This window comes from Eretmochelys imbricata, chromosome 5 (assembly GCF_965152235.1).
Source record: "Eretmochelys imbricata isolate rEreImb1 chromosome 5, rEreImb1.hap1, whole genome shotgun sequence".
Taxonomy (NCBI): domain Eukaryota; kingdom Metazoa; phylum Chordata; order Testudines; family Cheloniidae; genus Eretmochelys; species Eretmochelys imbricata.
The window spans coordinates 49,116,846-49,133,112 of record NC_135576.1 but is presented as its reverse complement, the minus strand read 5'-3'; the positions used below and the strand labels follow the sequence as shown (position 1 = coordinate 49,133,112).

General features: G+C 42.4%; 1 protein-coding gene across 6 annotated transcripts; it reads left to right on the top strand.

The window, feature by feature from the left end:
- Positions 1-71: 71 nt before the first annotated feature.
- On the top strand, positions 72-16,267 carry UTP15 (UTP15 small subunit processome component). Of its 6 annotated transcripts, none has more exons than XM_077817063.1 (14): positions 72-228; positions 771-826; positions 1,090-1,279; positions 2,056-2,148; positions 2,234-2,418; positions 3,499-3,677; positions 4,729-4,854; positions 7,134-7,269; positions 8,328-8,412; positions 13,308-13,457; positions 13,842-13,943; positions 14,150-14,277; positions 14,944-15,002; positions 15,564-16,267. In XM_077817063.1, the coding sequence occupies exons 3-14, from the start codon at positions 1,190-1,192 to the stop codon at positions 15,785-15,787; spliced, it is 1,557 nt and encodes a 518-aa protein (XP_077673189.1). In that variant the 5' UTR covers positions 72-228; positions 771-826; positions 1,090-1,189; the 3' UTR covers positions 15,788-16,267. The 6 variants fall into 6 exon arrangements, with proteins under 6 accessions (XP_077673189.1, XP_077673188.1, XP_077673192.1 ...); XM_077817062.1 differs by having other exon boundaries at positions 771-873; XM_077817066.1 differs by having other exon boundaries at positions 75-228; positions 774-826.

Sequence of the window (16,267 nt, the reverse complement as noted above, 5' to 3'; positions counted from 1 at the left end):
CATTGGGCCCCTCAAGAGGTCATGCGGGTCAGAGACGTGGGTGTGAGAGGCGACGCGCTGCGTAGCGTAGCACTGATGACGCAGTTCTTCAGCGACAGGACCAACCTGATGCTTGATGGCAGCCGCTGCGGGACACAACGTGACTTCTGCCTGCTGAGCCGGCACCTGGCTCCTTTGTCCGGAGCTCCCCCCGTGACATCCGGTCGGGACAGAGGATCCGGCTCCGAGGTGGGGATCGCGATGAGAGCGAGCAGCGCCCCGCCCCCCGCATGGCCCGGCAAGGAGCCGCGCCGCTCGGCCTGGAGAGTAGCCGGGCCCCGGTCTCTCCCGCCCGCCTCCTGAGGCTGGTGAGCTGCTGGCTCGTTCTGCTCCGGCCGACGCTGCAGCTCCGCTGCTGGAGTAACGAGCCTAGATACCCCCGCCCCGTGCAGAGCGCGGTGTGAGCCCGGCCCGACCGGCGTTGGGCTGCCCCGTCCCATGGCCTGCAGGCGGGGCCTGCTGCCGAGCGACGGGGCTGCTCCTGTCCTAGGCACCAGGCGGGATCCCGCTACTGCGCGCACCGCTCCGCAACGGCAACTCCGCAGCTATTGGCTAAGCTGGAGTCCTGCTGCTCTGCCTGGGGAGGGGCTGTCGCGGTGTCTGGGGGCGGGGAGGAGGTAGCCGGGTGGCGTGGAAAGCGGGGGTGGGGGAGGGGAGGTATCACAGTGGCTGCGTTGTGCAGGCGCTGACTAGTGAGTCCTTAGTCTGAAATGTATCTACTATCTCTTCAGCAGGGCTCAGGGATACTGACACGTTTCTGTTGTGAGGAGCGTGGATGGAAGCTAGGGTGAGCGCACGTGTGATCTGATCTGATCGAACTGCAACGCTCTAGATGTAAGGTTGCTGTATTAACCTACTGTGTCCCTCCCCACTGTCCCCTTCAGCCTTGGTCCTTGCCCCCAAAACTTAAAATCAGGAGGCTGGATAAGATATTTCAGCACATTCATAATGGAATGTCACTTGCATTTTGAATGATTTCTTAAATACATTCACATTTGTTGTGTTGTTACGGTTCAAATTTAAAATTTATTGTAAACTCTTGTTTTTCAGCTGCACTTGCAGTTAAAAAAAGAAGTACCCCTTTTGCTTTACCGAGAGCATAAAAGTAGGGGCTGCACTTGCTGCTTTTGGAACTTCACTGTACGAAATAATGGCTAGTTATAAACCTGTAGTGGTTCAGTCATTTCCCAAGCTTGGTAAGAAAATCACACAAGATACTTTGTATTGGAAGAATTACAAGGTAAGAATGTATAGTTAATATATGGGGCTATAACTTAAGTGTTTTATGTAGTATTTTTTGCTTAAAGGTTTTTGTCTTGATTTTATGCAACAGTATAACTTGTGGCCAAAACTTAAAAACAAAAAAGACTTTCCCATCCATTGTTGTAACTGGACTAACTCTATGCACTTAATAGCAAAATAGCTTCAGTAGGGGTGACAACCTGACTATGTTTTTTTTTAAATCAAGTATCCATCTTACTTATGTAATGGGTTTGTCAACACTTCAAGATCCCAGACTGACTTGAATCTCAAATTGCTTCCTATAATATATGCAGTTCACTCTAATAAAATATGGTCCCTTTCATTTATCTTACTGGCAATCGTCACAATAAGTTTGTTCTAGTAAGTCTTTTTTAAAATGAAAATGTATACCAGACAATTTAGGTATAATGTACATATCAGCATTTGAAAAGTACATATTTATACAGTATGAGCATGTTTTGCATTTTGGCAAATTCCCTAATAACAAAGAACATCATGCTTAAAACATAAAATTAGAAACAAAAATTTCCTAAAGCAAAAAAGAAGTAACATTTGGGGAGGGGGGAAAAACTTAAAAAAAAAAAAAAAATACAGCCATGATTTTTTCTGTTCTAATTTATAAGGATTTTGTAATTCAGTTTAGAAACTAGACCATGGTAGAGTATCCATGTCAAACTTTCATGTTTAAGACTACAGCTAATAAAAATCTTTGGTAATAATTACATTTCTTTAATTTCACTTCAATTCATTTAGACTCCTGTTCAGATAAAGGAATTTGGTGCAGTGAATAAAATTGACTTCTCTCCAATTTCTCCACATAATTATGCTGTCACAGCCTCTTCAAGGGTAAGTTTTCATAATAAGTCCTATATCTCTTTTCAATTAGTGTTGTATGAGAATGTACTAATTTAAAATTTGTGATTTTTATTAGATCCATATTTATGGTCGGTACTCTCAGGAGCCAATCAAAACATTCTCTCGCTTCAAAGATGCTGCTTATTGTGCTACTTATAGAGATGATGGCAAGCTACTTGTTGCTGGCAGTGAAGAAGGTGTCATTCGGCTATTTGATATCCATGGAAGAGCAGCACTGAGACAATATGATGGTCACACTAAGTAAGACAACATGACTTTTTTCATTGTGTATAAGCTTTCTCCTTTGTAAATTTTATGATTGAAATACCATGGAATACTTTGTGAAGGCCAAGACACTAACAGGGTTCAAAAAAGAGCTAGATAAGTTTATTACCCTAAATTTTAGATGTCAATTAAAATTAGCCTACGATAGTGTTTCTAATTTAACGAAAGGGAAACAAGGTTGTGGCCCGCCCTAAAGGAATTGCCAGGATGTTACCAGGCAGCTTGTCTCTGACCCGCAGAGTGCTCCCCAGAGCAAGCTCGTCTTGCTAACCCTTGAAAGGATACGGTTTCAGCCTTCCATTCAAGGATGGACACGCAAGCAGAAATTCTTAGAAAACAAAAGAATTAATTATTTATTTAAAAGAAATAAGTGGTTACAATATGTTTAATAAAGCAAGAAAGCATAGAGGATACTAAAATGCAATATGATTACATTTAAAGAATCATATAATTAAAGCAGCACACCAATATAAAGGACACAGATTATAGTTCTAGATGTGATATAGGAGTATTCCAAATAATGTGATTACATTTAAATGATGTTACAATTTGATATTACCATTCTGCAAGCGGGGGCCAACCAGTCACAGAATGGAATGGGGTGGATGTCACTCAAATGCAGGCATCCGGCTTTGACAACCATACTTAGGCACTCCTTAACAAGAAATAATAAAATTAGACTAACATTCACACCAAAATCCCTTACAACTTTTGTATAGAATTACTAGGCTCCTACCCTATTTGAATCTTCCCTTTATAGGCAAAAGAATATGTAATTGTCCGTGACGGAGGGGTGGGTGGTGTTAATGCTTGTTCTAAGAAGAAAGTCGGTATAGCCCGTATTTTGTGATCTGTGCTTTTAATATAGGCTTTGAACCACTGAAGGAGTATCTGACTTGCAAGCTGCGGCACTATATCTTCCAGCAGCAGATATTTCATTAGTCAGTTTATCGTGTACCACTTCAGATTAAGTGGACATATTTTCCTATAATAACTCTGCACTCAAAGTTTGAAGCACTTGTAGTAATCTTGGACATTGTTCATTCTGGTTTCTAGAGCAGTACATGTAGCGGACTTTCTGTCTGATAAATACCGTATAATCTCTGGTGCTGACGATTATACTTTGAAGTTGTGGGATATTCCAAGTGCAACAGAAATCGTGTCGTACAGCGAGCACACGGATTACGTGAGATGTGGCTGTACAAGTAAACTGAACACAGATCTTTTTGTAACAGGTTTGTTCTGTAAAATACTTGTCTGTCTTGAATTGGTCTCATATAAGGAACTCAAAAAAGTAGTTTCTTCTTGGTCTGGGTTCCACATCTTAAATGGCACTAATTCTCTCTCTTTCCTCTCCCCTGGGATTCTCCTGCCTTTCATGTGTCGTCTTTCCTTGATTTTTTCTGTTTAAAATCTTGATTGTTTTCGCATTTATCTTTACAGGATGACTCTTGTTCCCACAGTAGGACAGTGGGCTTGCCTCTTATGCCAGTTCTTTGGGTTTTTTTGTTTTTTACCATGTTTCATCGTGAGTAGAACAGTACTCTAGTCCTTTAAGGTTAATGATTCTGCTAAAATACTGATTAGACTATTTCTTTGAGTTCTTAAGAATAAGTAAGCAAGCATTCTACTTACCTAATACATCAATGCAATTGAAATTTTTTGCGAAGTCTTTAGGAAAAGATGGCACCAGTGAACATGGCTTGTGTGGTCTAAAAGTTGAAGTTTCAAAACTGGAATAAATGCAGTTTAAGTAGCTATTAGAACCAACTACTGAGTTTCCTGATATTTTCATCATAATCTAGATTAAATACCATGCACGCTTACAGCACGATACAACTGATAACTCTTAACCGTAACTTTACGTTAGTTGTGTTCTGTGTATCAAACCACTGGTTGGACTATAGTAATGGTTCATTACGCTTGAAAGCTGACATTCCAAGTTTGTACATGGTATAAAACATTGACTTCTAGCTCTAGTGGTTCTTGTGATAATTGCTGCTAGATTCATATGAATTCAAGGGTGGGTAGGAAGAAAAGTGATCTGAATGACATGGTTTGGAAGGTCCAGTGTCTTAGTAGGACTTATACCATCTAAAAGATGAAAATTCACTTATGTAAGATACTGGCTAAGTGCTTTTCTGCTGGTCAGCAGTTCCTATGGACTTTGGTTTGAGACTGAACATTTCATCTTAAATGTGTGTGTGTGGGGGGGGGGGGGGGGGTTTAGTTCTTGAACTGTTCTGGGTTCTTAAATTAAAACCTGTTCACTGGGGTATTTTTCAGGTTCATACGATCACACTGTGAAAGTATTTGATGTACGGACAGAAAAAAGTGTTATGACTGTAGAGCATGGACAGCCTGTGGAGAGTGTTCTTCTCTTCCCTTCTGGGGGTCTTCTAGTGTCTGCAGGTATTTGAACAGAATGAAATTTCTTTCCTTCTCCCCCTTAACCCACTCTGTGGCTGCAAGTTATTGCATTTGTCATTGCTGAGACTGAAACACCAAGGCTGCATGCTTCAACTGCGTTATGAATTAATAATGTATTGAACTCTCGATTGTCATGCAGCTAGCCATAAGTGGCCTGGTACCAGCTGTCTCTGAGATCCCACTGTAGTAGTGAATTTGCTGTCTGTCCCAAGAGCTAAACTCAAGGAGTAGGTAGCAGGACATTCTCAGGAGAGGGTCTGCTCCCACTTGCTGTTAATCAAAACTAAAAAAGAAGCCTTTAGGACTGGAAACTGACTCTCGTTGGCATAGTGCCATATTGTGCAAGGGTGGAGGAATGGGATAAATTGTTTCATGGGACAAAGATTATTCTTGAAAGATGTGACTTTTTCCACCCCTGATCTGAAGAGCTAGAATATTCATCTCCTTCAGGGTCTTTTTCCCCCACATTGCTTGAACACAAACAGAAGATCCCCCAACTCCAAACTGAGCCTCCATAATATTCTTATAGAGGAGGGGTTGGCAACCTTTCAGAAGTGGTGTGCCGAGTCTTCATTTATTCACTTTAATTTAAGATTTCGCGTGCCAGTAATACATTTTAATGTTTTTTAGGGGGTCTTTCTCTATAAGTCTATATATTGCTGTATGTAGAGTAAACAAGGTTTTCAAAATGTTTAAGCAGCTTCATTTAAAATGCTGATCTTATGCCACTGCCCCGCTCAGCCTGCTGCCAGCCTTGGGTCCTGTTCACATAGGATGGCCGCAGGCTGAGCGGGGCCTACGGCCGGGACCCTGGCTGGCAAGGGACTGGCAGCCAGAACCCCAGACCAGCAGTGGGCTGAGCGGCTCAGCCTGCTGCCACTCAGCCCGCTGCCAGTCTGGGGTTCCGTCTGCCGGCCCTGCTCAGCCCGCTGCCGGTCTGGGATCCCGGCCCTGCTCACATAGAATGGGAACCTAGCTTCTCCCTGGTTCTAGCCCATTCTCTTCCTCTCTCTCTCTGCACTGAGCTGAGAGTGGGAGTGCACTGAACACAGGGCTGGGGGTGAAGGAGCAGGCTGGGGGATGGGGTGTAGGGTCTGGTCAGGAGCTAGAATGAGGGAGGGGGCTCAGGGTTGGGGCAGGAAGTTTGGGTGTGGAGTGCTTACCTGGGCAGCTCCCATTTGGTGTGAAGGGTGCAGGTGGAATGTGAGGGGAGGGGCGGTGCAGGAGCTACAGTTTGGTCCTCAGGGTGGGGGTGGGAATGTGGGGGGGCTGGGTATGTGGGGGGGTGCAGGAGTCAGGGCATGAGGTGTGGGGGGCTGGGTATGTGTGGGGGGGTGCAGGAGTCAGGGCATGGGGTGTGGGGGGAGTGTAGGGGTCGGGGCAGGAGGCTGGAGGGTGTGGGCTAGGGTCGGGGGGGGTGCTCACAGCCCTCTTCCCAGAGTGGCTTATGCTAGGGGGCTGGCAGGGATATGCCCCGTCCCCACGGCCCCATCCCCACCTCTTCTCCGCCTCCTCCCCGGAGTAGCCAGTGTGTTGCAGCTCTGCTTCTCCCCCTCCTGCGCAAGGGCTATCAGCTGATCGGTGGCAGGGAGGGAGAGGAGGAGGGGCAGGAACCCAGCACGCTGGCGGAAGAGGTGGGGGAGGGGAGACCTTGCCTGCCCTGCAGCAGCAGCTGGCAGGACCAAGCTTCTTCACCCTGTCCCCGCAGGGGGCGGGGCAGAGAAGGGTGGGCCGGGGCGGGCAGGATTTTTAATGGCACCTGCTGCCTGCCGGGGTCCCGGCCGCCAGCCCCACTCAGCCCACTGCCAGTCGAGACTAGGGTTCGGTGGCGGGCTGAGCAGGGCCAGAGGCTGGGACCCGGCAGGCAGCAGCATGCCATTAAAAATCAGCTTGCGTGCCATCTTTGGCATGCATGCCATGGGTTGCCGACCCCTGTTATAGAGGGAAGTTACAAGTTTTCTCCTTTTTAACATCTCTAATAGACCGTGATTGACACCCACAGCTGCTATAACCCAAGTGATACAATATTTTTCCTCCCAGTTGCTTCTAGAGGAAGTTCATGTCTCCTGTAGAGTATAAACTCAAATTGTTCAACAGCCATAATCGTAAGTGGGCGAGGGTGGAGGCAGTAAACTTAGTGTTAAAAGGAAACCATGACTTTTTGCTAGTTTGTTCTTTTGTGTTCTTAACTTGAAAACTTATGCAAAGAAGCTTGAACGTGTGCATGTCAAAACTGCTTTGAATGTGTTTCCTGTTTATAGGAGGCCGGTATGTTAAAGTCTGGGACATTCTAAGAGGAGGGCAATTACTAGTATCACTGAAAAATCACCATAAAACTGTAACCTGTTTGTGCCTCAGTAGCTCTGGGCAAAGGCTGCTCTCAGGATCATTAGACAGGTTAGTGTCTTTCACTATGATCTAACTTTTTAGGGGTTTTGTTATTTTTAAATTTGGGAAAAACACATTGTAGTTATGACTGCTATAGATCAAGGCAGGAGACTTAGGAAAACGCCAGACTAAAGTAATAAAAGCAATATTTTCCATAATAACACTTCAGTTACTGGTGCAAGTAATTTTGAAACACATTCTGGGGCCTTGTTCTACTTTTAATTGTGCACTTGTAATTCCCATTAAGTGGCAGATGCATAAATCATTCTGAGGGCCACGCACACAATTGATCCCATTTTAATATGAAAAGATAGCAACACTTACTAGTGCCTCTGATTTCAGTCTAGGTCAGAGTTGAGCCTTACATCAAAAATGGCAACCTCCACTCCACTCTTCGTTCACATTAGCAGTTGTTCCCTACCCCCAAAAGTGCGTGCTCTGGTCCTTCCTGTCTACTCGTGGTCCCTGGATTTAGTGACAGTTCAGCAGAAGAGCTCAAAGGGAAACTATCTCCTCAACTTTATTCTGAGTATTTCCTTCTAACTCACTAGCAAGAGCGGTCCAAACAGGCAGAAGGAAGTACCTAATGCAAGAAGAGCTTAAAAAGATAAAAGGTTCAGATGATTGAGCCATTGTTTCTGGCTTTTCCTTTGGTGCCTAGGGAAGGCAATAGTACGCTGACACTCCGTTCATGTTTGGAAGATTATTTGAAAACTAGAAATTGAAATATTATTTTAAATGAACGTTAGTTTCCGCAGAATCTGCACATCATACACCACGTAAATATATCGTGTAGGCCAGGTCTGGACCATGAGCCAAATGTTTGAACCACTACCATATGGTACAGCAAGTGCGAGAATTTGAGAGTATGAAATCTTTCTACAGGCAAGAGATCTGAAGAGACTAGTAAAAGCAGAATCTGTTGTACAATGAAGAAACTTTTATGTAAAATTTGTTGAAATCTCTGTAGACAAGTCTGTAACATTTGTAAGAGGTGAAATTCCTGTAAAATATCTAGACTGAGACATGGAAATGTAAAGTTGTAAGTAAGTTGCTCTTCTATGCAGGCATGTGAAGGTTTACAGTACAACCTCCTACAAAGTAGTCCACAGCTTTGGTTATGCAGCGTCTATTCTGAGTCTTGCATTGGCTGTAAGTATAATATTAAAATTATTTTTTTTAGGCTCTTTGGGAACTGGTGTATTTAAAAAAAATTGTAAGTGGCCTACATAACTCACTTTAGCTTTTGTTGTAATTTCTAAATGTCAGAGGGATTCTGTGTGTGCGAGGATCACTGAATGAATTCTACACCTACAAATATTACCTGGAGACTTTGAGTATTACACATTAGGCTGCCATAGCAGTCCATTGGCTTAACATGCTGTCCTGCAGCTGAGTCTGGCACTTGTCTTAGCATTGTACTCTGAGCTGGGAGTGTCTCAAGAGCAGTGTGCTCCCCCAAGGAGTGAGTGATTGGAAAGGGAATGTTGCTGTGTTCTGATCTTCACTTTATAAAGAAGGCTGTACTCTTTCTTGCTGGGAAGGCTTCTACAGCTCCAGCTGAAAGTGGACCAGTTGTTGGAGCTAGTTAGCAGCTGTGGGTTGTGAGGGGACCTGCACCAGGAGCCTTTTAGACATGGACCTAATCAAATAATTCACCTGCCGATACCTTCCTCACTCTCCATACAGGCTTCCCCTGTGCTGAAGGGTTAAGGATAGAGATATTAGAAACTAGTTTCCATAGGAGGAGCTATGGAAAAACAACCTCCTGGAAGGGATTGCAGGGCCTGGCTTTGCTTTTCTCTGTCTGCCTGACAGCTCACTCCTACTGCAGGCAGAGCAGGCTGGGGCTGCTCTCCTGTCAGAACTTCTGCAGAGGAGGAAGGGAATGAGCTGCTTGGCAAGCTACCCCTTTACATTCCCTGCCTGACAGTCAAGGGAAGAGCCAAATTCTCTGCTTGGTGGGGCTGAGAAGGCTGGGCAGACACAGCTCCCGTCTCCCACCCCAGTGGTAGTTCAGAGGGCCACCCTGATAGCTGGTAGAGAATCTGGCATCAATTGACTACCTCTTCTCCCTTCCCATAACGCGCACACCTTTCCTCCCTCCCACCCCCTTTCTCTGGCTCTTCTGGGGGTCTGCTTGTCTTGGCCCCTCACAGCCATCTCTTGGTGTGTCGGAGTCCTAGGGGGTCTGTGGTATTTAAATAAATCTGAGCCCAAAGAGTCAAAGGTGTTAACACTACCCTGTAACTGTACAAGATTAACTGTTTTAAACAAAGGTCAAGGTTCAGAGTATAGAGACCTCAGCCTGTTTAGTACCATGGCAAACATAAGAACTACCATACTGCGTCAGATCAATGGTCTGTCAAGTCCAGTATCCTGTCTTCCATCAGTGGTCATTACCAGAGCTTCAGGGTGAGTGTACAGAACAGGGCAATTTTGGAGATATCCACCCTGTCTTCCCTTCTTGGCTTCTGGCAATCAGAGATTTAGGTTTGCCCTGAGCATGGGGTTACATTCCTGACTATCTTGGCTAATAGCCAGTGATGGACCTATTCTCCATGAACTAATTTAGTTCTTTTTTGAATCCACTTATACTTTCAGCCTTCACAACATTCACTGGCAATGAGTTACACAGGTTACCTGTATTGTGTGAAGTGCTTCCTCTTGTTTGTATTAAACCTGCTGCCTATTAATGTCATCAGGTGACCCCTGGGTTGTTTTTTTTTGTATTGTGGGAAAGAGTAAATAACACTTCTCTATTTTTTTTCCACACCATTCATAATTTTGTAGACCTCTATCATATTCCCCCATAAACATTGCTTTATTAAGACGCCCTAATCTTTAGTCTCTCCTCTGGAAATTGTTCCATGCCCTTGATCGTCTTTTTTCCCCCTTCTCTGAGCCTTTTCCAATTCTGATGTCTTTTTTGAGATGGTGCAGGCACAATTGGATACAAAATTCAAGGTGTGGGTATACCATGGATTGATATAGTGGCATTATGGTATATTATCTTATTTTCTGCCCATTTCCTAATAATTCCTAACATAGTTAGCCTTTTCGACTCCATGCACAGCAGCAGCTGAAATTTTCTGAGAACTATCCACAATGATTCCAAGATCTATCTTGAGTGGTAACAGCTAATTTAGAAACCATCATTGTGTGTGTAGTTGGGATTATCTTTTTCTACTGTGTGTTACTTTGCACTTTTTAATGTTGAATTTCATTTGTCATTTTGTTGCCCAGTCACCCAGCAAAGATCCCCTTGTATTTTTTCACAGTCCACGTTGGTCTTAACTAACTTGAATAATTCTGTATCATCTGCAGATTTTGCTACTTCACAGTTTACTCCTTCTCTAGATCTTTAATGAATATGTTGAACAGCGCTGGTCCCAGTACAGACCCCTGGGGGACGCTGCTATTTACCTCTCTGCATTGTGAAAACTGAACATTTATTCCTACTCTGTTTCCTGCCTTGTAACAAGTTACTGATTCACAAGAGGAACTTCCCTGTTATCCCATGACTACTTAGTTTCCTTAAGAGCCTTTGGTGAGGGACCTTGTCAAAGGATTTCATATAGTCCAGGTACAGCAGGACCTGGTTTATCCAGTGTAATTGGGATTGGTGCCAGATTGGATAATCAAAAATTTAGATAAACCAGAGAATGAGAGTGCAATGCTACGGTGCCATCTAGCAGCCACAGGAGTGATCATCCTCTTCTGGATCTGTGTGTGCTGGTTGTCTGATTAACACAGACAGATGGATAATGGAGGGTTGGATGAACAGGGTTCTACTGTACACTATATCCGCTTGATCATTGTTATCCACATACTTGTTGATACCCTCAAAGAATTCTAATAGATCAGTGAGGCATGATTTCCCTTGACAAAAGCCATGTTGACTCTTCCTCTAACAAATCATGTTCATCTATGTGTCTGAAATATGTTCTTTACTATGGTTTCTACCAGTTTGCCTGATAGTGAAGTTAGACTCACTGGCCTGCAATTGCCAGGATTGACGCTGGAGACTTTTAAAAAAATCAGCGTTACATTAGCTCACTTACAGTCATCTGGTACAGAGGTTTTTTTGTTTTTGTTTTTTCAGCAGTAGGTTACATACTGTAGTTAGTAGGTATCCATATTTGAGTTCCTTCAGAACTTTTTGGTGACTATCATCTGGTCCCCATGAGTTATTACTGTTTAATTTGTCAGTTTGTTCTAAAACTTCTTCTATTGACACATCAGTGTGGGACAGTACTTAAGATTTGTTACCCAAATCAGAGCTGTTTTTTTTGGGCATCTCCCCTGCATCCTTCTGCAAAAAATTCATTTAACTTCTCTGCAAAGTCCTTCTCTTCCTTGAATGCGCCTTTAGCACCTCTGTCATCTAGTGGTCCCCCTGCCTCTTCAGCAGGTTACCTGCTTCCGATGTACTTTCAAAAACATTAAGACATTTTTGAGTTGTTTCTCAAGTTCTTTCTTAAATCTTGTCTTAGAGAAAAGGAATATTGGTTAGTCTCTTATTCGGTCAAGAATCTGTTGTCTTGCTGGGGAAGAAGGGGTTCATTCTGTTCCGTCTTGTTTGGGAATTATAGATGCTTTCTTGCTTTCAACAAAATGGACACACAATTGGGAGAAGAGGTAGGATACTAAAGATGGCTGAAATACAGCTTTTGTTGACATTCTCAAGATAGAGGGTGGCTAGTCAGTCACTGATGGGTGCTTTGGACTGGCAGATCAGCCATGACAGCTGTTACTGTGGACCCTGGCTCAAGTGCTTGGTCAGAAACCTCATCTAGTTGTTTGATGAGGCCTCTCTACTTGACGGTCTTGCTCAGGCCAAGCAGAGATGCATGGGCCATTTCATCTCATGCTGGTGCCTTGCAGTCCAGTTGATTTCAGGAACAGGTGAAACACTAAGAGAGGGGTCAGGAGGAAGATCAGGGGGCACAGAAAGGAACATATGAGAGAGGAGAAAACAGAAGGAATTCACATGTATCAGGCTGGGGTCCTCACTGGTGCAGTGGTGATGGTCAGGTGTCACCAGTGGTGTGTCCGTGTCTGGATGTCACCATAAAAAAATCCTGCAGCAGCTGTTGTAGTGGTTGGTAGTCTTCCCCACCTCCCAAGTCTCCAAAAAGGGGTGATGGGCTGAATAGCCCATCTTCATTGCTTTGTCCACCAATTAGGCCTAATTTCTGGTCCCACGCTTCTCATGCCTTCCAAATCTAATCTTAATACAGTCTTCGGGTGGTATTAGCAGATCTTTGTTTAAATTAATTCTGTCTTTTTCTTCTTTCTTAAAGAGTTGTAACAGATCACTGACAATTTGTGAATGTTTACCCACTTTCCTCCAGATAAGCTTACAATTGGAGTACGATTCTTAGGCCCCAGTTATTACCAAAGGAGATATTTTGAATATCAACAGGAGATACGGTTTATTCCTCTCCTCAAGCTTTCTTTTAGAGATTGAGAAAGCTAGTTCATTGTTGGGCTACTGGCCCTGACAGTTCTTTACAAAGTGAAGAACGTTGGGGTGGGATGAGAGTTAGGAGGAAACCATCCTGTAGCTCTTTCAGGGTCATCAAAACATTTAGTGTTTAAAGCTAGATCTATTTATCTAAATATTAAGTGATAGTCAGAATAACACATATGTGGAAAGCAGTATTTTGAATAACTTTCATTCAGTTTTAAACTCTGATATCCTAATAATCCCTCATTCATAACAGTTACTCATTACAACTGTTTAATATATCCTCTTATGTATAAACTGGTCTCAAGAATCTGGGTATATGTTGTACATCCTATATTTTTAACTTATGTATAAATATTCAAAGTAGTGTTCAAAACCTAGAACAGCAGAGGCTAATGGGTCCAAAAAATTGTGCTTAGATCAGCAGGCCTTAGTACTTGGGGGTTTTTTATCAGACCTGTTTCATACAAAATATATTAACAATATTTATATAACCTGAGAACTCTTCCTGCTATGGAAAGCTTCATCACAGCAAAAACATTTTGTTACTAAGTCAATTTCTTCTTCATTTTAGCCTGAAGATGAAACTATAGTTGTAGGTATGACCAATGGGGTACTAAATGTTAGACACAGAAAACACGAAGAAAGCAGAGAACGTTTTCCGAAGAAGAAACTGCCAGGATACAGAACCTTTGTAAAAGGAAAAAACTACATGCCAAAGCAGGTATGGGGGAGAGGAAGAAAAGTGTGTGTGGGGGTGTGTGGTAGCTGCATTCTGTATAATTCTCCAAAATAAAAATTGCTCTTTAAAAAAAAAAATCTATCCACCTAATATTAGTACAAAGGGTTTTAAAGAGAATAATCTAACTAGCTGTGCTGACCACTGTATTTTTAACGTGACTTTCCAAATACACTTTTTTTTTTTCCCCCTGAAAACTTTCCCAGAACTCTGATAAGAACAGAAGGCACCTGCTGTGGCAAATTGCAGCATCTGGAAAAACAATATAAAGAAATTGAGAAGCAGCGTTAATGCTAACAAAACACTTCTAAAAAAAAAAAAAAAAATTAAACATGTTTGCTCTATCCTGAACTGTCCTTTCAATTCTAGGAGGATTTCTTTGTCAGTAAACCTGTGAGAAGTCACTTGAAAAAGTATGATAAACTACTAAAAAGCTTCCAGGTATCCAAGGCTCTTGATGTAGTACTTGAGGTAAGGCCATTACTGCTTTGCGTGTCAATACGCAGTGCATTCATTTGAAATTTATATTTACGGTACATATTATGAAATAATATAACTATGAGACAGTGCTAGAAAGGGAAGAAATCTCTTTGTGTACATAGACCTGCTTATGCCTATGTAGATTTCATTTCATGTTGAAGATGAGCACTGGTACTAAACTCTCTACATACACTTAGGCCCGTAACAGGACACCAGAAATTACAGTTGCAGTCATGCGGGAGCTAAATCGCAGAGGAACACTGAAAAATGCACTTGCGGGACGAGATGAAAGACAACTTAGCGTCCTCCTGGCTTTCTTGATAAGGTATCACTCACCTAAATTACCTCTGACCAGGCTATTTCATAAGGCAGATGTTTCTTGTTGCCAGCTTTTGCCACACTTACCTGCAGACCCCTCTTTCAAGACCATTGGAGTGAAACCCTGGCCCCACTGAAGTCAACAGAAATTTTGCCCCAACCTCAGTGGAGGCACAAGTTTCGACTTTACCCCTACCATTCACAATTACTTTGTGTTCTTAATAGACTTGTGCTTATATGGTAACTACACTGCCTTTCATTTTATAAAATGCATGTTGATCAAGTTTGCTGCTCTGTCTCTTTAGAGGAAGTCTGAAACCCACCAAAAAGAGGATGAAGTTTCTTTAAACTTGCCACCTTGCCCCTTTGCCTGAAACCCTCCCACTCCACCTTAATGAGTCTTGTTGTCTGAAGTTTGTGTTCCTTTATTTAAAAAGAATATTGCCACCTTTTGAAGCCCCAGTGCTTTCCCCACTGAGGGGTTGCCACGTGTGACTTCCTGATTATCCCATCCCTGGGACGTCTTTTATCCCTTCTTGTGAATGAAAAGTTGTCTAGTTAAAATTTTGTGTGGAAAGTTGTACATAAGTATAGGAAAACTGTTTTATGGATACTGGTGGTATGGGAATAAATGGCTAGTATCTTAATTTTAAGAATTGCTCTGTCTCTGCAGGTATGTGGTTGAGCCAAGATTTGCCCCTATGCTGATAAAAGTTGCAGAAATGATTATTGGTAAGTACTATACCAAAAGGAAACTCCTAGTATTACAAGCTAAGCTTATGCTGTTCCAAAGAGTAAAGTTCTACATTTTGCCTAGACACCCAGCGTGGAATTTAAAACTGATATAATAAAAAACCAGTGGTCAAAGTAGAGATCAGAAAATTCCAAGCTTTATTTTTTCTTGCCAGATGATTGATCAGACTATACACTTCACTTTGATTAATGCTCACTATAAAAAAGAGCATCCGTCCCAGGCTCTGAGTGCCCTTGGCACTATTCTTATGTAGTTGTGTGGTATGACTAGCTTCCCCAGCTTCTCCCAGTACATAATACCACAAGTAGTAAACATGTAAACAAAATTTAAGCCCCCTTCAGGCTTACTAGCTTGAAAGTTACTATAAGACTATATCAATAACTTTTCAGAAGGCCATTAAAATATTCTCCATCTTGCCACAAAGCAAAAGTTAACAGAAAACTATATATTTAAAAAGTAAAATATATGCTTATAAAATATGAACCAAGTGAAATGGATATCCACACATAGACTAACTTAAGTAACTTTCCTTCCTCCAGATATATATCTCCCAGTGGTTGGACAATCGGCAGTCATTGATAAACAATTCTTAAGACTCCAAGAGATCATAGAAAAAGAAATTGATTACCAGGCGGAACTACTTGAAGTTCTGGGAATGATGGATGCACTGTTTGCTACCATGACAAGGAAAAAGGCCACTTCTCTAGAGGAGAACAAAACTAATGGTATTTTGAGGGTTCTGGAACAAACTACGAGTAACTAACTGTCTAATTCCATACATCATATTTGTGGACAATTCCTTGGATTTGAAATCTGCGAAGCTTTCCCCAGATAACTTTTTTTTTTCTGTAGCAGCTTTCAAAATACTACTTTTCTTCAGGAAATGGAAACAACTCCTGCAGAATGTGTTTTGAAGAGACTGGATTACTGATGACAGAAAGAATGGACCCTTTCAAGACAAACTTTCCATGTAATTTTTTGACCACCAAGATTTTAAAGTTTTATTCCAAAGCTATTTAACTACTAAAATACATCTTGTGGATCAGTACAAAGTGAGACTTTGTTCCTCTAAATGTGTCTATGAAATTCATTTTATATTGCTCCTTTTTTCTCCTCCTCCATCCCCTCCGTCCCCCAAAAAAAGATTGTTTAACTTTAATATTCATCAATCCTGTAAAAATTGGTATATCTCAAATCTCAGGTACTTGGCCACAGGAATAAAACTAAGTATGGCTTTGATATA

Excerpts from the sequence above, each read along its gene's own strand:
- UTP15 (XM_077817063.1), top strand. The coding sequence starts at position 1,190 with ATGGCTAGTTATAAACCTGTAGTGGTTCAGTCATTTCCCAAGCTTGGT. Across the intron at positions 8,413-13,307 it reads TTCTGAGTCTTGCATTGGCT|CCTGAAGATGAAACTATAGT; the intron begins GTAAGTATAATA and ends TCTTCATTTTAG. Across the intron at positions 15,003-15,563 it reads AGTTGCAGAAATGATTATTG|ATATATATCTCCCAGTGGTT; the intron begins GTAAGTACTATA and ends TCCTTCCTCCAG.